This window comes from Aulonocara sp. 'chitande type north' Nkhata Bay, linkage group LG17 (assembly GCF_057382095.1).
Source record: "Aulonocara sp. 'chitande type north' Nkhata Bay isolate Kocher_YH1m ecotype deep benthic linkage group LG17, A_spYH_male_GT1.1, whole genome shotgun sequence".
Taxonomy (NCBI): domain Eukaryota; kingdom Metazoa; phylum Chordata; class Actinopteri; order Cichliformes; family Cichlidae; genus Aulonocara; species Aulonocara sp. 'chitande type north' Nkhata Bay.
In genome coordinates this window covers 40,267,013-40,284,599 of record NC_141360.1, presented here as the reverse complement: position 1 = coordinate 40,284,599, position 17,587 = coordinate 40,267,013, and the positions used below count along the sequence as shown (strand labels likewise).

The 17,587-nt window shown below is 42.1% G+C and overlaps 1 protein-coding gene across 6 annotated transcripts in view; it reads right to left on the bottom strand.

Moving 5' to 3' along the window:
* swt1 (SWT1 RNA endoribonuclease homolog) overlaps window positions 1-17,587 on the bottom strand; it is a 26,661-nt gene extending 9,074 nt beyond the window's left edge. Inside the window, exons 1-16 of one of the 6 annotated variants that reach the window (XM_086269756.1) lie at window positions 17,125-17,587; window positions 16,780-16,852; window positions 14,743-14,816; window positions 13,958-14,615; window positions 11,653-11,773; window positions 11,012-11,113; window positions 10,411-10,602; window positions 9,610-9,703; window positions 8,926-9,167; window positions 8,524-8,672; window positions 8,167-8,305; window positions 5,845-5,984; window positions 5,520-5,650; window positions 5,065-5,211; window positions 2,408-2,474; window positions 2,225-2,292 (exon numbers count right to left, since the gene is read on the bottom strand). In XM_086269756.1, the coding sequence (XP_086125882.1) occupies window positions 2,225-2,292; window positions 2,408-2,474; window positions 5,065-5,211; window positions 5,520-5,650; window positions 5,845-5,984; window positions 8,167-8,305; window positions 8,524-8,672; window positions 8,926-9,167; window positions 9,610-9,703; window positions 10,411-10,602; window positions 11,012-11,113; window positions 11,653-11,773; window positions 13,958-14,615; window positions 14,743-14,816; window positions 16,780-16,852; window positions 17,125-17,180 (2,453 nt within the window). In that variant the 5' untranslated portion in view covers window positions 17,181-17,587. Of the gene's footprint in view, window positions 1-2,224; window positions 2,293-2,407; window positions 2,475-5,064; window positions 5,212-5,519; window positions 5,651-5,844; window positions 5,985-8,166; window positions 8,306-8,523; window positions 8,673-8,925; window positions 9,168-9,609; window positions 9,704-10,410; window positions 10,603-11,011; window positions 11,114-11,652; window positions 11,774-13,957; window positions 14,616-14,742; window positions 14,817-16,779; window positions 16,853-17,044 lie in introns of all 6 variants that reach the window. The other 5 variants (XM_086269758.1, XM_086269759.1, XM_086269757.1 and 2 more) reach the window with 5 other exon arrangements.

The window sequence follows — 17,587 nt, the reverse complement described above, 5'->3', positions numbered from 1 at the left end:
CACGACTATTAAAATCACACTTCATGCACTGCTAGCTCTCTCTCTCTCTGTACTTCAAGAACAGTTTCTCATCTCCAATCTGTTTTCTGTATTATTCATTCGCTTATTACCCACCAGTCTACCGTTGTTTACAGCGCTGTGGCTGCTGTCTTTTTCTTTTCTTTTTCTTTTTCACTTAAATGACCTCGGACAAGAAAGCCTATTTTTTCTGTTGTTCAATACTGAAGAAATTTAAACTTTATATGCAGAACATTGTAGAATGTTTTTAAGGTTATCTGCTATAAAAAGCCAGACCAGGAAAATCTCCTTCATGTTTTTCTGTGTTTTATTCTCAGTTACTTTCACACAAAGGCATCTGCTGTGATGTTCACAATTCTGAAGAAGTCAGTGCTGATAAATGATCAGAATTATAATATTTCTGACTGTCTGAGGCTAAGTTGAATCGAATCGGGACTTTGAAAACCGGAATCGAATGGATTATAGAAATCAGTGATGATACCCAGCCCTAGTGAGCAGCCTAGGCACGACAGAAGTGGATGTAGCTGTAATAGGAAAAGAACTATTGCTAACTTTTCTGTTAAGTTAAGGCCTGATCCGTCTGAAATTCATAGCCAGTGCTCTGACACGGTGTCATCAATCTTTGAATGCTGAAAAAGCACAGTGTATCCAGAAAAACACATTATATTATATAAATTATTATAACATTTGTGTGCGCCTAACTTTTGTGCCGGTACGCCTAACTTTTTAAAGTTAGGCGTACCGGTACGCCCATGGCAAAAAGTTAGTCTAGAGCCCTGTTATTATTATTATTATTATCTATATGAGGGGTGGGGAACTCCAGGACTCGGTGCCGGTGTCCTGCAGCTTTTAGACGTGTCCTTGATCCAACACAGCTGATTTAAATGGCTAAATGACCCCCCCATGTCTTGCAGTTCTCTAGAGGCCTGTTAATGAACTAATCATCTCATTCAGGTGTGCTGACCCAGGGTGAGATCCTGCAGGACACCGGCCCTCCCCTGATCCATAAATGTTCAATAGACTGAAGACAAACAAAACCAATCCTAATAACAGTGACGGCTGGAGTGATGTCACGATCTGAGAAACCTTTTGAGAGTCAGGCAGCAGTGTTAAACAAATAACTGACGGTTGAATACGTAAAACTGTGGCTTGTTTCCATGGTAGCTGACATCACAATGGACTGACAGGTGTAGTGATTCTGCTTGTTTCTGTGGCTGAGTTTTCACGTAAGATTAAAGTCTGTTTATTAAAACTTTAAAAATACAAGCAGAAGTTGAATAAATCCATCTGACATAGTGATAAAATAATGTACGTGTGTATAAGACACCTCACAGCTTAAACACTCTCAACCACGTTGAAGGTTACAAGCAGACAAAAACGGTCCAAAATCTGTGACGTAATGATGACATTTATATCCTATAATATGTTCCCTTTATAACAGTTTATGATGGGCATTTAAGATTGATGAGATAATCTCAGAGAAAGCGTAAATGTAAAGCTCATGTGTCACGTTACACGATATAAAAGGAGGGCAGAGGTTGCTCTGTGCGTAGTCCTGAACTTAGCCCTTTGCTCAGCACTTCATCAGGCTCCTTGAAAGTCCGACCTACTTCAAATTTACATCTCAACAGATAACAGTGAGATAGAGCTCAGGTTAAAATAAGCTCTTGAATCCAAAGGCAGCTTAATGAGGTGACACAAAACTCAATTCACTCGTGACCCTTCTTTTACTCTATGAGACTGCACAGGAGCACTGCTACATCTCCAAGATTCAAATGAAGCCGCCGGGTTACTAAACACTGATCTCCTGTTAAGGCTTCACCCTGTGAGACGCGTGTAGTTATGGCTCTGCAACTGACAAGGACACGCTAACTGCACCGATAAGCTAGCAGCTTAGTGGTTGCTAAGGTATGGCTAACAGATTTTTCCCCAAGGAAATATATTAACAATGAGTTGCACGACTGTTTGGAAATGTTGGCATGACACAGTCATTGTAACAGCTACTCGCCTGGACACGCTGCAACAAAGAGCGCAAGAATTTCGAGAACATGCTTGAATACAATACCTGGTAAGAAGAAAGTTGTAGCTAATGGCACGCATCACTGAGTATGTGCGCAGCCACGTCACGCTTTTACCAAGCTCCAAAGCAGCCATTTACATTTAACAATAAAAATACAGTTATGTTATGTAGATGAATATTCCCTACCTGTAGTCCGGCTGTGAAAAACAGTCGAGCAGGCTTTTGGCGGTTAACCTGGAATTCTCAGTTACTATCTGAAACAGAAAGCAGTTTATCTGAGCTAAAAGAAAACAGCACATTAAGAAGCGCTTAGCATGGCAAAGTCCAGTGCATCTAATTGTGTACCAATAATTGTCATATGCCACTGACATTGTTGGAGTTGATGATGCTGAGCAGTGTCTGGACTTCTTCTAAGCCGGGAGCTGATAACAAGACACTGAAAACAGAAAAACACAATGTTAGAACTGATCTCTGTTACAAGAAAGTCCCACTGGGATCGATACGTTTCAGTTTTGATTAGCCAGCTCAGGGTTGGGGCCCTGGAGTCTGTCCTCTAACACAGAGGCAGCAGCGCTGTCACAATTTAGTGTCACGAGTTAACCGTCCATGCGTTCACATGGCTGTGAAAGGAAACCACAGCACACACCCCTATTTCACGACGGCAGCCTATAAAGCACACACAGCAGTGAGTCCCTGGACCTGTACAGCGCGTTACATGATTTCAACAAAGTAATATCTGAATAAAGGCTAAATATCAAAAGGAAAAACAAACGCTCGGGTTCATGAACCATCACAAAAAGCCCCCCAGAAACACTGTGTGCGCAACCCAAAGGCCCAGCGCTCGTCTCTGACAGGTTTGAACTGATTTTATGGCCAAAGGGAGACGACCACCAAATATTTGGAGGATGGTTTTAACCGGTGTGTAATGTTCTTCTGCGATTGCACGAATTTGCTCAGATTAAAACTGTGCCAGACAAAATGAGTTTGCAGTTCCATGTATTATCCGCGCATTCATCCACAACCGTGCATCGGCATAAAATGCAAACCCGCACTGTCATTAAGTGCATTACTCTGACGCACACGGGGATAATGCAGAGCGAGAAACAAGAAGACAGCAAGGAACGGCAGCAGAGCAACGAGGGTGGAAGGATAGGAAATAGGAGAAAATGATAGGAAATGACAGTGTCCTAAATTATCCATATCTAGAGTATTCAGAATGAGAAAAATGAAAAAGAGGAAGACGGCGCGATAGCGTGCATGGAATGACTCATAGCTCTGCTCAAACACATGAAAATGAGCCCGGCTGTCTCCTAGGCAACCATGTTCGTGCAGCCCAATACACACATGCATGCGTACGGACTGGCGCAGATTTACACACAAACACGCAGATTCCTGCTAATAATAATCCACAGGAATGCAAATCCTGCAGTGATTCATATTTATAATATTTGTCATGCTGGCAGACATCAAGTTTAAGATTGTTTAATCGTGACCTGACTCGACATGCTTCACACTAATGTGGAAATGCATTCACAGCAATATCACTCAGTGTGACAGAAGTTCCCATTTTTGTTTCCAGCTTTTCTCTGGACTGAAAGCACTCGTGTTATTCGGCCATTATGCATATTCTGGTATGTCCTTCTTAGATGTTTACAGACAGTATCCCATCTGATGAATTCACTGTGTGTTTACTTTACTATCTATTTAAAGTGGCTCTTATTAGCCTCGCACACGCCCACGGGTACGCACGGACGCCGCAGCTGCAAACTCGAGAGAAAGCAGGATTATCGGAGTGTTCGAAAAGGACGCCGCTGTGGCACAACGTGTCAGGAGGCTTTTGTACAATGTTATCTGCAGCTTCACCAGATCATATATTAGACGTGATGTAATATCTGGTAACGAAGTCCCACCATTCAAAAACAATAAAAACAGACGAGCTCGGAGGGTTAAATGGTTTGAGGGGCTTTCAGGATATCGCACTGTGAGAAGTTTCATATACTTTAAAACAGCAGATTGTTTTATGTCACCACAAACACCGCGTCACTACCAGAGCAAAAGCTTTTCTACACTGTTTTTGTATCTGACACCAGGCTGAACATCAGGAGACACCTCGACCTTTGGATGGCAGCGGTTTATTGTTACCTTCCCTCAAAGAGACCCAAATGTCACACTGAATGCTGTCCGGGAAATAGATAACAAATAATTGTCACTTTTTGTGTCCCACGCACAGAAGCGAGGTGGGATTAACGAGGTTGACACCGAGCTACGAGTCACAACTCTGGGAAACGGAAGCGGTCAAATGGAAATCGGCGATTCTTAACTTTGTTATGTCCACAAGCTCTTCCTACTGCACAGCGTGAAATGTCTTCCGTGAAAAAGCGCTGTTGTTGAATTTTCCGAGTGGAACCGAGTGAATGGAAAACAAATTAAAAGCACGTGACTGCAGCCGCATCGCTGCAGACGACTGTGATGATTTGTGTTATGTAAACGTGAGAACAAACTAAAGACTGACTCGGGTCGTTCCCAGTGCGATAAGAACACGCTTCTTACATGTGAACATACCACACGCTGACAATGCAGGCACAAGAAGTGCATTCTAGACATTTTTCTTAGAGTTCGTACCAGAAACTTCCCGCTACACTGAAGCACAGGCTGCTGCGTCATGGGAAAGGCGATAAGGCAAAGCTACAAGGTCACGGAGATTACAGCCTGCGCTACGGTGCCGAATGAAGCCCAAGAGCAATGACAGCATAAAACACATGCGCACAGGAAGGAGAGGGGTGGCCGTTTAAAGGACTTCTTCGAAAAGCTACTTGTTGAGGCAAAGGTGAGACACACCTGTGAAAACATGAGGAAAGCGTGACAGGTTAAGCAAGATCACACTCCTCTGTGGAGGTTACCGAAAGACACGGATCCAGATGTACCTGTAAGATTTGTGAAACGGTGACTGTGACGCACACACCTAAAATCTAAAGAAGCAACAGGAAGGGGCCTCCAGTGGTATTTTTTTAACTGACGTGACATACCTGCTGAAAGCTTGGAGCAGCTGCGAGACCATGGAGGACAGTTTGTGCAAGCAGGCCAAGGCATCCTGTGGTGGTGGAGCAGCTCCCTCTGGCTGAAGGCACTGCCTGGTGTGAGGGTCAAAGCCCAGAGCTTTGAACACCTCCAAGCTAAAACAAAACAGAAAGCAAAAGATTTCAGGGGGTCGGCAGAACGGAAAGAAAAACAAGACACACTTCAAAATAAACTCCAAAGTGTGTTTTTGTCCTGGCAAAATCACACTTTTTGTAATTCCTCCACAATTGGAACCACTTGGCTCTCACACTATCATCATAGTACGGTGCTGCTGCAGAATACGCTAACTTCTGAACTGATGGTGACATAGTTATTTAAATAAATCCAAGCATATGTGCTAGTAAGTAATCCTAATATGGCACCTGCAGTATAATCCCAACACTCCAATAACAAACATGCCCACCTTAGTTGACACACGTGAGACCAGATCCTCTCAAAGACGGCCCACACTTCCTGGTGAGAGTCTCCGTTATCGTCATCGTCATTCATGACAACGTCGCAGGCGGGAGATTCTCCCCCCGTAGGAGGATTTGGCTGAGAAACAATACGAAAAATACGTTTCAAACAAAAAAACTCAAATTGCTATGTTTAATAAGAAAATGGGTAATGCTTAGCTCGTTATCAGACTTTAAAAATACTTCCCTTACAATATACGTGACACAAACAGACACAACCATGATACAACATACACAAAAACCCATTAAGTCTTCAAATGCGCTCGAGCTGACCTGAGGTCGTAGCTTGTTCAAAATGTCGTCCAGTACAGCGACTGCTCGTGGAACGCGCTTTGAACTTCTCGAAAAAGCGTTCACAAGCTCTTTGGCATCTTGAACGACCTCTGAGATGGCTTCACGCTCCACCGTTTCACCTGAGAAAACACGCACGCATGCATGCAGTCTGCCCATCAGCTGACTGCACATAAAGGTTAATCTCACCTAACTAAAATGTGCTAAATGAATGAAGCTAAATAAACTCTGTTTTACGTCACGTAACAAAAACTGAACTATTATGAAAGTGAGCTCTGCTGCAGAGCTGCTGTGTTCCTGTTATAGTCAGGTGGAAACCTATAGACGCGCAGACTGACAGGGAGCTTGCATGTGCACATACTGTGCAAGAAAACATACATCCACACATAGAAGAAGGTTTACAGCACGTCAACATTTTACACAATAAACACATTATTTTCTATAAATATGAAGGTCAGAGTCAGAGACTCCGCTGCCCTCTCTGCAGAGCAGAGCGTCGCCTCCATCCTCAAAGACCCCACACACCCCCAACACAGACTGTTCACACTTCTGCCCTCCAGACGAAGGTTTAGGAGTGTGAAACCCAGAACGTCCGGACTCAACAGCTCCTTCTTCCCCCCTGCTGTCAGACTCCTGAACAGCTGACCTACCTCAACTGCAATTTGCATGTCAGACACTTTGCACATTAAGCTCCGTGTACATCCATCTACATCAACATCTCCACACTTGTCTTCCCTGACTTATTTTGTACTCATTTATTTATCTTCCATTATTTTTTATCTTTATTTATCTTGTTCTTTTAAAAATCCTTTACCTAACTTGGCATTTGTGTATGGACAGCAAAGGAAACAAACAAAGTAAATTCTTTACAGCAACAGCTACACATCTATCAGGACGCTTATCCTTCCATTTCCAGCTGTAGCCCTAACAGTGAGAATATTGTTACCTTACAGATGTGTATGAAGACAGTCTGTCCTCACAAACACAGCTGTTTTTAAAAAACAAACATCTAATCACCATAATGCTTTCCCTAAACCTGACCACAACCCAATTGCAACCCTGACACTAAAACCACATTTTGGGGACCAGGATTTTGGTCTCCATAACAGCTGTTGGTCCCCCCAAGTATACTAAACTTCCACAAAGATATGAACACACACACACACACACACACACACACACACACACACACACACACACACACACACACACACACACACACACACACACACACACACACACACACACACACACACACACAGCCTTCTTAGGGGATACCAGAAAATCACATGCAGTACTTTTCCACTCCCAGATTTGTTCTTAGCCTCAGATACAGTCCATCCAGCCTTCACTTCCTCCTTCTGCTCGCCCTTCTCTCAGCTTCCTGGCACAGAGCCAGGCTGCGTGGTACCAAGAAATCAAGCATGTGAACCAAGGATACACAAACACGCACAAAAACACACAGCAAGGACAAAACCACACTGTTTAATCTATTAACATTCTTGCCTGGATTAAAAATTATTGGGCAGCTAAACACAGGTGGACACAGAGCATGAGAAACAGAGACACACACACACACACACACACACATTCAGCACTGTGAGAATACACAAAGGGGATCCAGCAGTAAGACCCAGAAGTGCTGCAGTGGGCGACTCAGCATCTTTCTGACCCACATTTCCGTCTCCTACTTTAGCAAATGACCTGATTCTGCACGCAGTTCTTTAGGGTTCTAGCACAGTGCAGGGCGGACAACATCACACCCCCACGGTGGACGGCTTACATTCGAGGGATGACTCAGTATTTCACCACCGCTCTCTGCCAAGGTGCAGGGAAAGCACTGTTTTCTATACAAATAATGCAGAGTATCGGAAATTGGACATTTCATCGTCTAACAATGTAACTTTTTGCATAACTGATGAGCTAATAATCAGCTCGTCAGTTTCAAACATTGCTTATATGGCAAACTGACTATCAGAAGCTTCAGTTTATAACATTGAAATGACTACAGAGCTACAATAATTATATAGTATTTGCCTTTATACACATTAAATTCTGCTGTTTACTCTCAGGGGAATATGGACACAAGCTCCTAGGAAACTGTCGTCACCATGTTTTCATCTAGAATGTCTGATTCTATCAAGCCTGCGAGATCCAAGAAACAGACGTGATGTCCTTCACAACAATGCTGCCTGTTAAATCTTCAAATCACCACACAAGACTCCAAAATAAGGCTAATAACAGACTCACTATTCGTAACCACTGAGTATATAAGAGTATATTTTCACCTATATTTGTGCTTACCGGAGTTGAAAAATTTGATGAGCTTTAAAACAGTTTGCTCCTTCCTCCGATGGGTGAGGTGGCCAAAAACAGCAATCCAGTGCTTTTTTATACACTGTAAGACATCCTGAAGTGTCCACGGTGGCTTTAAATAAACGATCTGTTAATGCAAAGAATGATATCATGAACCAATTACTTACATTACAGTTTTATTTACAGAATGAACGTGTCACTTATGAGGAGCTCATCAATCACCGTACCCATATCTAAAGTAACTTCTTATATTATAACAGCATATTGATACAACCTAACATTTAACTAATGAACCTGTGTTTTTAGTGTCAGTGATGTGAAATTCCCCATATTTATTTATTTTACCTCAAGCCAGAGGTCATCATAAGCAGCCTTCATCTCCACTTGCAAAACGTCAGACAGCACCTCCCTCAGACAGTCTTCTAATGCAGAAATGCATCCGCTGAGGTCCCTTAGTGTCCTCTCCTCGTCTCCTTCACTGAGCTGCTTGCTTTCTGTGATCAGTTACATACAAGTATTTTATATGTTTGAGTGATTTTAGGCAGTAGATACAGAGCACATACGAGTAAATGACTAGAAATGAACATCTGTAATACTAACTCTGTGTACTTCTTGTGTACAGTTAATATAAGAAGGGAGGGAAGGAAAACAGGAAGTGCATGTGTTGCGGGGGATTCCTAGTACATAGATAGTATATGCCATTAACTACTGCATGATGATGAAGCAACACATTAACCTCCAGCTCACCTTTGTGTGGGACTCCCACATAAAAGCCCGCTTTCTTTTGACCATGTGGCTGAACCGGTGGGCACCTCGTGCTCAGCGTTGGTGATAAGACCTGAGGGTTATTGCTCGGTGGCACAGAAGCCTGAATGCCTCCAGTGATCTGAAGGCCATGTCTGGATCTCCCAACCTCTGCCTCCAAGTCAGTCTTGCAGAGTGCCTTCACCCCACTCAGGAGGGCTTTACTGCACAGATTCTTATCATTGCTGAAGATGACAGAATAGAAGCATGTTTTTAATCAGGGGGCAGTGATAAGGCATTAAGACTATTTATTTTCACAGACATCCACACTCATTATCAATTCACTGTGCGACACTGAAGCGCTGTCTGCCCGCTAATTTGATTTAGCAAAACAATCGATGACTACAGCAGGAAACAGCGCCATGAAATAGGTCAAAATGATGAAAACAAAACAAAATAGCTGTGTCATAAAATCGGAGCCAATAAGTTGCTAAACTAAACTCACATTCCCGTGCTCAGCACATCTATTCTTTGCCAATAGCTGTCTGGCCCTCGCTTTCTTTCTCTCATCCCAACTGGAACTATCTGGCTGGACCCACTCACAGTCACATGCATGTGCATTATCAGCAGAGGACACACTCTGCAGCAGCAGCAGTTTACTGTAGGGGGGGAGGAGGGATAACTCACGTGCATAAGGTGAGAGCACACTCTGGGTACAGCCTCTGGTACTGCAGGCAGCACTGCAGCACTCTGTCATCGTTATTCTCAGCAGTCAGACCATCTGCATACAAGGGGAGACAGACAGGAAGAGAGAGAGGGACAGAAGGACAAGACATGACGCTGTTAAACACCAGGAGGACTCAACAATGAAAACACAAGATGGAGAATTCATGCCTGTTTTAAAAGAGATACTGAAGGTGTAGAGGCTCCAAAATAAACCCAAAACATTTCTTCCTCATCTCCTTTGTCAGATCTTGTTTAAAATGTAACAAAATATCGACACAGCAATGAATGCACGGATACAATGTGCCCTTGAGATATTTACAATGTATATTATGGTGACTAATTTGTGAGAAAGAGTTCAGCATTAGTGCCACCTAGTGTCTGTGCAGAGGAGTCAAGCAATGACAAAACACAGTCCCGACCAAAAGTTTCAGACCACTTGAAAAATGGCAAAAAAATCATATTTTGCATGGTTGGATGTTAACAAGGTTCCAAGTGGAGTTTCATCATGCAACAAGAAGAAGTTAGGGCACCTCCTCCACTGTGGCACGTGGAAAACATCTCAGGTGGGATCTGCTTGTCATGCTGGTAACATTGGAACGGTTACGTTCCTTTGTAATGGATAGAAGGTTTTCATGTGCTCGCTGTTGTTGAGGGTGACGGTGACATTTATTTATTTATCAAGTCAACAATTCACCCAACAGCCTATCAGGCAGCTCTCACATGGGCTAATGGATGTGTAATAGAGACAAAGTTTCCACTCACTGCTGCTCTCTGCGGCCTGCTGCATAGATTGGCCCCACAGCCGAGGTTCCCGGCTCTTCAAACACTTGTAAATGTAAGAGATGGCTGGAGTCGCCAGGTGGGCCACGGAGCCTGACAGGCCTCTTCCCATTTTTAGGGAGTCCATCTCCTGAAGCACCACCCAGGGGATGACGATAATGGGGAAGCCCAGGCCTAACAGAACATGAAGTAAACACAGAGCAAGCAGACAGTACTGATTAGTTTATCCATAAAAATACAATCTGACAATGTGGAAGCGATCATAACGTTTTTTTAAATTAAAATTTTCTCTTCAGTTCTCTTGCAACTGTATTGATCCTGGAATGAAATCATTCTTTGGGAGCAGATGCGTGATCATAGAGTCTAAAAACTAAATTATGTTATGTTAGGGAAAGCAAAAATGCAATACGCTGTTCTATGGGGACAATTTTCAAGATAAAAGGCTAAATACACTGCTTGAAGATAACGTAAGCATTTAACTCATGACTGAAAAAATCTTAACAACATGAAATATTATAAATCATTCTACAAAACACCGTTAGTATTAGTTACTGCTTTAATAGCAAATTATAGCGTGAAACACCTCCGAGGCCATGACAGCGGATCTTTTTCACATAATCCAGGTGACTGAGGAGAATGTTTGTGTCGAGAACAAGGATTAGGTCCTGCTGAGACGAGTTTCTGCCTGTGAAGAAAAAAAACATTGGATTGAATCAAGTAATTTCTTGGTTATTTTTAAATGATCAAAACAATAAATAAAATAACACAAAAAATAATATTACTTTCCACATAATTGTTTTGTGGAAACTCGATTTCAGAAACTACTTAAGACTAACTTGAGCTGAGCATCTCAGTTGTCTTATCAGTTATCCATTTTGTTAGATTAATAACTAAATCCATAAGTCAGATGTTAAAATATATAAATCAGATGCTTATATCGTAATCTTTATGTGTCACACAAGGATTAATTAAAAAAAGTCAAACCATGGATCAAGTTACGAGTGGGTTAGATGTGTTAAATTGCTTCTGCCACAAGTTGAAAGTTTGGGCTTTTATTTCAGTTTTGTCACTTACAGATGTTTGAATTAGTGAGTTGAAAGTTGACATACTTAATTGAAATTTTGAAACAATAACCAAAAACTCCTCAAAGTGTGATTTAAAATTTAACACATGATGAGTGTACAAAATTGGGACGTCTTTAGGAAAGAGACGACGCTTACGTACCTGCAGGTCCTTCTTCGGGACAATCTATGTCCATAGCGGTGAGTTCCCCGTAGCTCTTCAGGACATTCACCTCCAATCTCTTCTCAGAGCGGGCAAGATGCAGCTCTTCAACCACCTGTATCTGTGGAAAAGCCATCCATTTAAAAACAAACATCTATCCTTCAGTTCTTTCTTACTGTTTTAAATGAGTGATCCCAAAAGGCTGATTCTGTTCATGTGGACAATATGAACTGAAACCAGCCCACTGAACGATTGTTCATTCGGTGGGCTGGTTTATTGTGGAAATGTACTGTTGATAAGGTTGGGAAAACCTGCAGTCGGCTGAGACTGAAGAAGTCACTTGGATGACTCCCACTGAAGACGCTAGGTCCAGATGACTGAGCATGGATCAACATTAAATGAGTGATGTTACCTGGTCAGTGTTGGTATCAGGTGTCTGCGGGAGCTGCCCATACCCAGAAGGCCTGCCATCAAATTTTAACCTTGGTTTAAGATCTGAGCAACTTTGGGTTCGTTGCATAGCTAGAATTAATCGTTAAGAACTTCCGGTTCTTAACGACAGGCTTTGTTTTGTTTTGTCCCTGTATGGTTTAAACGAGGCTAATCTTCTTATAATAGTGGAGACTGCTTTTAAATATGGAAACGGGGGTAGTCACAAGAAGTAAGAGAGTCACAACTCCGACAGATGAGGAAACAGAAAAGCCACGTGGATTGGAGCTACTCTCCTGACCCAAGGTTAGCCACGGAGGGCATGGATACAGCTGAGCCCACCCTCCTGAATATCCTGAAAGAGCTACGCGACTTCAGAAAAGACAACAACCAACAACAGGCGGATATTAAACGTGAGTTAAGAGGAGTTGATGCTAGAGTGGAAGAGGCAGAGGGACGAATGAAGAGACTGAGACGGCGCTACAGGCGGCATCGTCATTAAATAAGAGACGGGACGTCAAGCTAGCCTAGAAGCAGCGCGCAGAGACAACCTTTGGATATATGGAATATGTGAAGATTAAGAAAGGGCCGACATAATTACATGTTTGGACAATTAATTGAAAAACACGCTGGGCTTTCCCAGTGACCAGACAGCACATTGCGCTTTGACCGCGAAAAGCCCCGATCCATTGTGAAGTTTGGGGACTCCCATACGAAAGAAGATGTTCTTTGGAGCGCATGGCAGAAGAAGGAGGTGCTCTATGAAGGGTACGATTTTTGCGGACCACGACTACCCTAATGAGGTCTTCAAAAGACGCAACGAATATCACCGCGCGAAAACCCCACAGCAACCCGACAGCAGGAAGAGATTCAGTTGCCGTCCGCTTGGCGCACGGCGCACGGTCACCAAGCCGGAGTGACGCCTGATCATACGCAAGAAAGCCAACGCATCCGCTGCAGAGAAGCTTCGGATGTTCAGGAGAGATACTGACGACTGAAGAGTTCAGATTGTTTTACAAATCTGATATTACATCATGGTTATGGTCACATTACTTAGTAGAGTCGTTAACTCGGCTTCTTACTTCTCTTTTCTCTCTCTCTATTTGTAATAACTGTGGAGTTTTTAAAAAATATATAACTATGTTCAAAAATTAGACCCTGAGTCAGGATGTTAGACACAAACTTGTTAGGGTGTAGAAGGCTCGTTTCTTCTTGGAAGGACTATTTTTGTTTTTATTGTATTTTTCCTAATCTCTGTTTTTATTCAATGTTTGAGTTCATTATTTTTTCTGAGGGAGAGAAACTGTCCATGCACAAGTTTAAAGAAAAGCATTTAGCACATTTTCACCATACGATCATGCAGGACATCAAGATGGTCTCATTTAATGTAAAAGGGGCTCAAGTCTGGTTAAAGAAGTAAGATATTATCGAAAATAAAACGTGCAGCATCAGAACGTGAGAAGCTGAAAAGAATGGGTTACAAAAGGGCATACTACTCGTCTTCTAAAAATGGACTGATGAGGGTAGTTGTGATATTAACATCACAAAAAGTACAATTTGAGTACATTTCTGAGGCCTATTAAGAAGGGAGGCATATAGTAATCTCAGGGAAGATCAACAGTGTAGTGATAAGCATTTGTAATGTCTGCTCCTCTTCTTATATATAGAGCCACTTGCACAATGGTTAAGACAGAGAGAAAGTATTAAAGGTATTCATATAAGTGGAGAAGACCACGAAGTGGCCCTATATGCAGATGATGGTGTATTTATATCTGAGCCTAATAAAACATTCTAATGGTTCTCGATAATGTGCCAGGATTTGCTTTGGAATTGATGATGACTGAACTTTACCACGGGACACTGATGTGAAATTTACCTTTGAGCTGCTTTCCGAGGCACTGTGTTTGGCTGAAGTGGAAGACTTCTTTAAGATGGAGGCAGAAGACGTGTTTGCATCATCTTTATAGAAACTTCTTTGGGGCTTTAACTCCTTTTTTTCATGCTTTTGACACATCTCTATAGCAGAGGTGGAGGAGGTAGGTTTGCTGGTCTTGATATACCTGCTGTGATTTCCAGTCCTCGGTGGGTCCTCAGTTCTGCAGTTCCTCTTCTGCACATCCTGCCTTGGTTCTTTCACTTCAGCAGAAACTAAACTGGGACCCACTCGAGGCTTGTTTAATTTGGACTGGCTCCTCTGGGAAGACTTTTCATCGAACCCACCTTTAGACTTCGTTTCTGTTCTCTGAGGGACTGCACCTGCACTGAGTTTTGAGTATCCTCTTTCCACAATGTCGCTTCCAGTGACAGTTTTATCTTTCCCTGAAACATAATTCTTTGCTTTACTGGAGCAATGATCCCCATGGAATGCCACAAAGTCTGGTTTGGATTTTGCATATTGTCTGTCCTTATTAATGGGTTTCTGCTCTGTTGCTTGTGTTTTTGCCAGTCTGTAGACAGGTTTTTTGATCTGCCGGGTGCTTTGGGAGTCATCTTTAACAGAAGAAGAAACGGATTTTTCCTTGTCCTTTTTACAGCTAGATTTTGAAGAATAAAAAGAAACGATGCTGTAAGAACTTTTTTTTTTAATAATATAAAAACACGATTAATTTCCAGTTAAAAAAATGCAGAAATAAATAAATGGTTATGTAAATTCCATCAAACCTTTTCTGACTCTTTAAAACTTCTTTCCTCTTGGCGGTTTTGTAACTGTTGCTTGCATATTGTCCTCTGGATATCTGATAACATAAAAAACATGAAACATTTTGTGAAATGCAACAATTAAGGCAGACTACAGCTGAAATAAAAGCAATAAAAGAAATTTTTATTTTTTCTTGATATTTTTTACATGAGGGACTTCTTGTTTTTAGGAAAACTTTGTAATATTCCAGTGCCCTGTCACTCCTATTCTGAACGTTTTTGTCATGATAGTGCTTAGTTATGCTGCACATGTCGAAACCAATTTTGTCTCCAAACTGCTCAACCTGAGCCGTTTCTCTGATATACTCTTCCCAATTCAAATCAAATCAAATCAAATCACTTTTATTGTCACATCACATGTGCAGGTACATTGGTACAGCACATGCGAGTGAAATTCTTGTGTGCGAGCTTCACAAGCAACAGAGTTGTGCAAAATACAATAACATAAACAGGCAAAATATACGAATGGCTAAATCTGAAACTAATAAATATATGTACAATATATAATAGTATATGCAAAAAAAATTTTTCTGGATGTGTATACTAAATATTTTTCTACGTGTGTGTGTGTGTGTGTGTGTGTGTGTATACACATATTTTACAAATTAAATAGAGTCAACAATAAATAAAATATATAAAAATATACAGAGTTGAGACATGTGCAAAACAGTGGCATTAATGTACAGTATGTAGTGCATAATGTTGAAGTTCCAATTCTTATCCCTTCCGATGAAAATCTTAGGAACCTTTAACTCTGGCACCTCCAGCCACGCCTCCTGTCTTGTCCTAGTGCCACTGGGAATTGGGATGCAGTTTTCGTCGCCCTAAACCAAACCCAAACACCCACTATCTTCATGCTGCCTCCCCTCACCAGCTGGAAGCTTCAGGGCCAAAGTTGGAACAACAAATTCTCCCAGATTACAAGACGGCTCTGCCTCATCATCTTACTTCCTCAAGGTCACCTGCGTCGACTTCAGGATTGTTGACTTATTCTTAAAAAGAGGTGAAAGGGCACTCTCTCTTTCTCGAGTTGAATACATGCTCCACACACATGTTCTCAAACTGCTCTCCCATCAGGAGCTCAGTCTGGGTGAAGTTATTTTTTCTCCCCTCCTTAATGCCTTCATTTCATCTCGCCTTGACTTTTGTAATAGTCTTTACTCTGGCGTCAGTCTGTCATCAGGGTTAGATCAAATGCTCCTAGCTGTCCCAAGGTCCAGATTAAAGCACAGAGGAGATCGAGCCTTTGCTGTGACTGCTCCTGAACTGTGGAACAAACTGCCCCTCACATCAGGACCTCCCCAACATTGGACACTTTCAAAACCCTTTGAAAACCCACTTTTATGGCTTCCTTGGCTTTTAAATCAAAATGAGTTTGGACTACTTTTATTTATCTTATTTCTTACTCAAACTTACTCTCTCTGCACTCTCTCTTCACCTCTCTTGTGCGTTATCCCTCGATTTGGATGGTTAACCCAGGCATGTAAACTCATCCAGCGTCACTCTTACATCCCTCTCACTAACACACACGTATTGTGGAAAATATATTTTTATACAACAGGGCTTTTATTAGTGACATATTAACCTAGAAGCTATTGAACGTGCAAAGCTTAGGGCCTTAGAAGAAACGTTCTGCTTGTAACTTGCATACGTGCCTGCTCAGCAAAGGTTAGTACAGTATGTACTCAGGATGTGCCACAGATGAGTATGAAGAGAGCAGCACAGCGGGAAACACCTGAAGTGTAAGACAGCTGAGACAGCTCTTTAAGTCTTACAGAAGCTTGTCAATAAAGGAAGCATGTTAGGATATATGCTTATGAAGGGGCTGAACCCTGATATATAAAAACAGTATGCTGTGTGCTACCTAGTTGAGATCTATGCAGAGGATGACACTGTATACATCTCCCACGCGTGTGTTCAATAAATCATTGTTGTGACTGGACAGTATTCATGTCATGTAGCAGCAAAGTCAACTACAGTACACAAACGCTGTAACCTTACCCTCTCGTCTTCTTCACTTGAGGACGAAGACGACTTCTTGTGCTTTCTCTTTTTGGCCTTTTTAGGCATTTTCCTGGGAAGGCAATGTTAAAGAGGAAATAACGTTTCCGGTTAATATAAACACAAAAATCAAGCTTGATTTAAAGCAACACGTCACCCTGACATAAAACGAAACTAAACTAAAAGACGCATTTTACTCTCTTAAACGCGTCCTAATACTATAAAATATTGCCGCGTTAAGCCGAGTGTTAAACTCGTAACTCACAGCAGTCTAAAGTTAAATGTTACCGTTAGCTCGTTAAATCTCGTACACGAAGAAGAAGCAGCAGCAAACTGCAGCCGTACACGCTACATGTCGTCCTTACTGTCTGAAGAGGTCGCTTTCGTTGTTTCAGGGACATAAAGTAAGTCAAATGTGAGCAAACGTCACATTCCTACACAGCTCAGTTTCCCTACCCCAGAGCCGACTGTTTTCCAAAACATCCGCAGCGCTTCCGGCTTTTCTTCTTCTACTGCGAACATTTTTTCTCAGTTGCTACGTGACTGCCACAGACTGGACGGGAGAGCTGCGCGTGCGTTTGTTGCTCCTGGAGCGTTTCGTGAAAAGATTAATGCCATGCTCCACAAATTGGCTGTTTGGAGGCCTCTCATAAACGACCTAATGTTTTATGTGTCTTTCTTTTTCTTTTTTTATTGAAAAAGCTCTCATCTCTGCCCCTGGGTCTGACCCTCTGTCTCCATCCCCTGCTCTGTTGTTTTTGACTAGTTTGAGTTTGTGACTCTTTCTTATTTAGAGGATGTGGTTGGC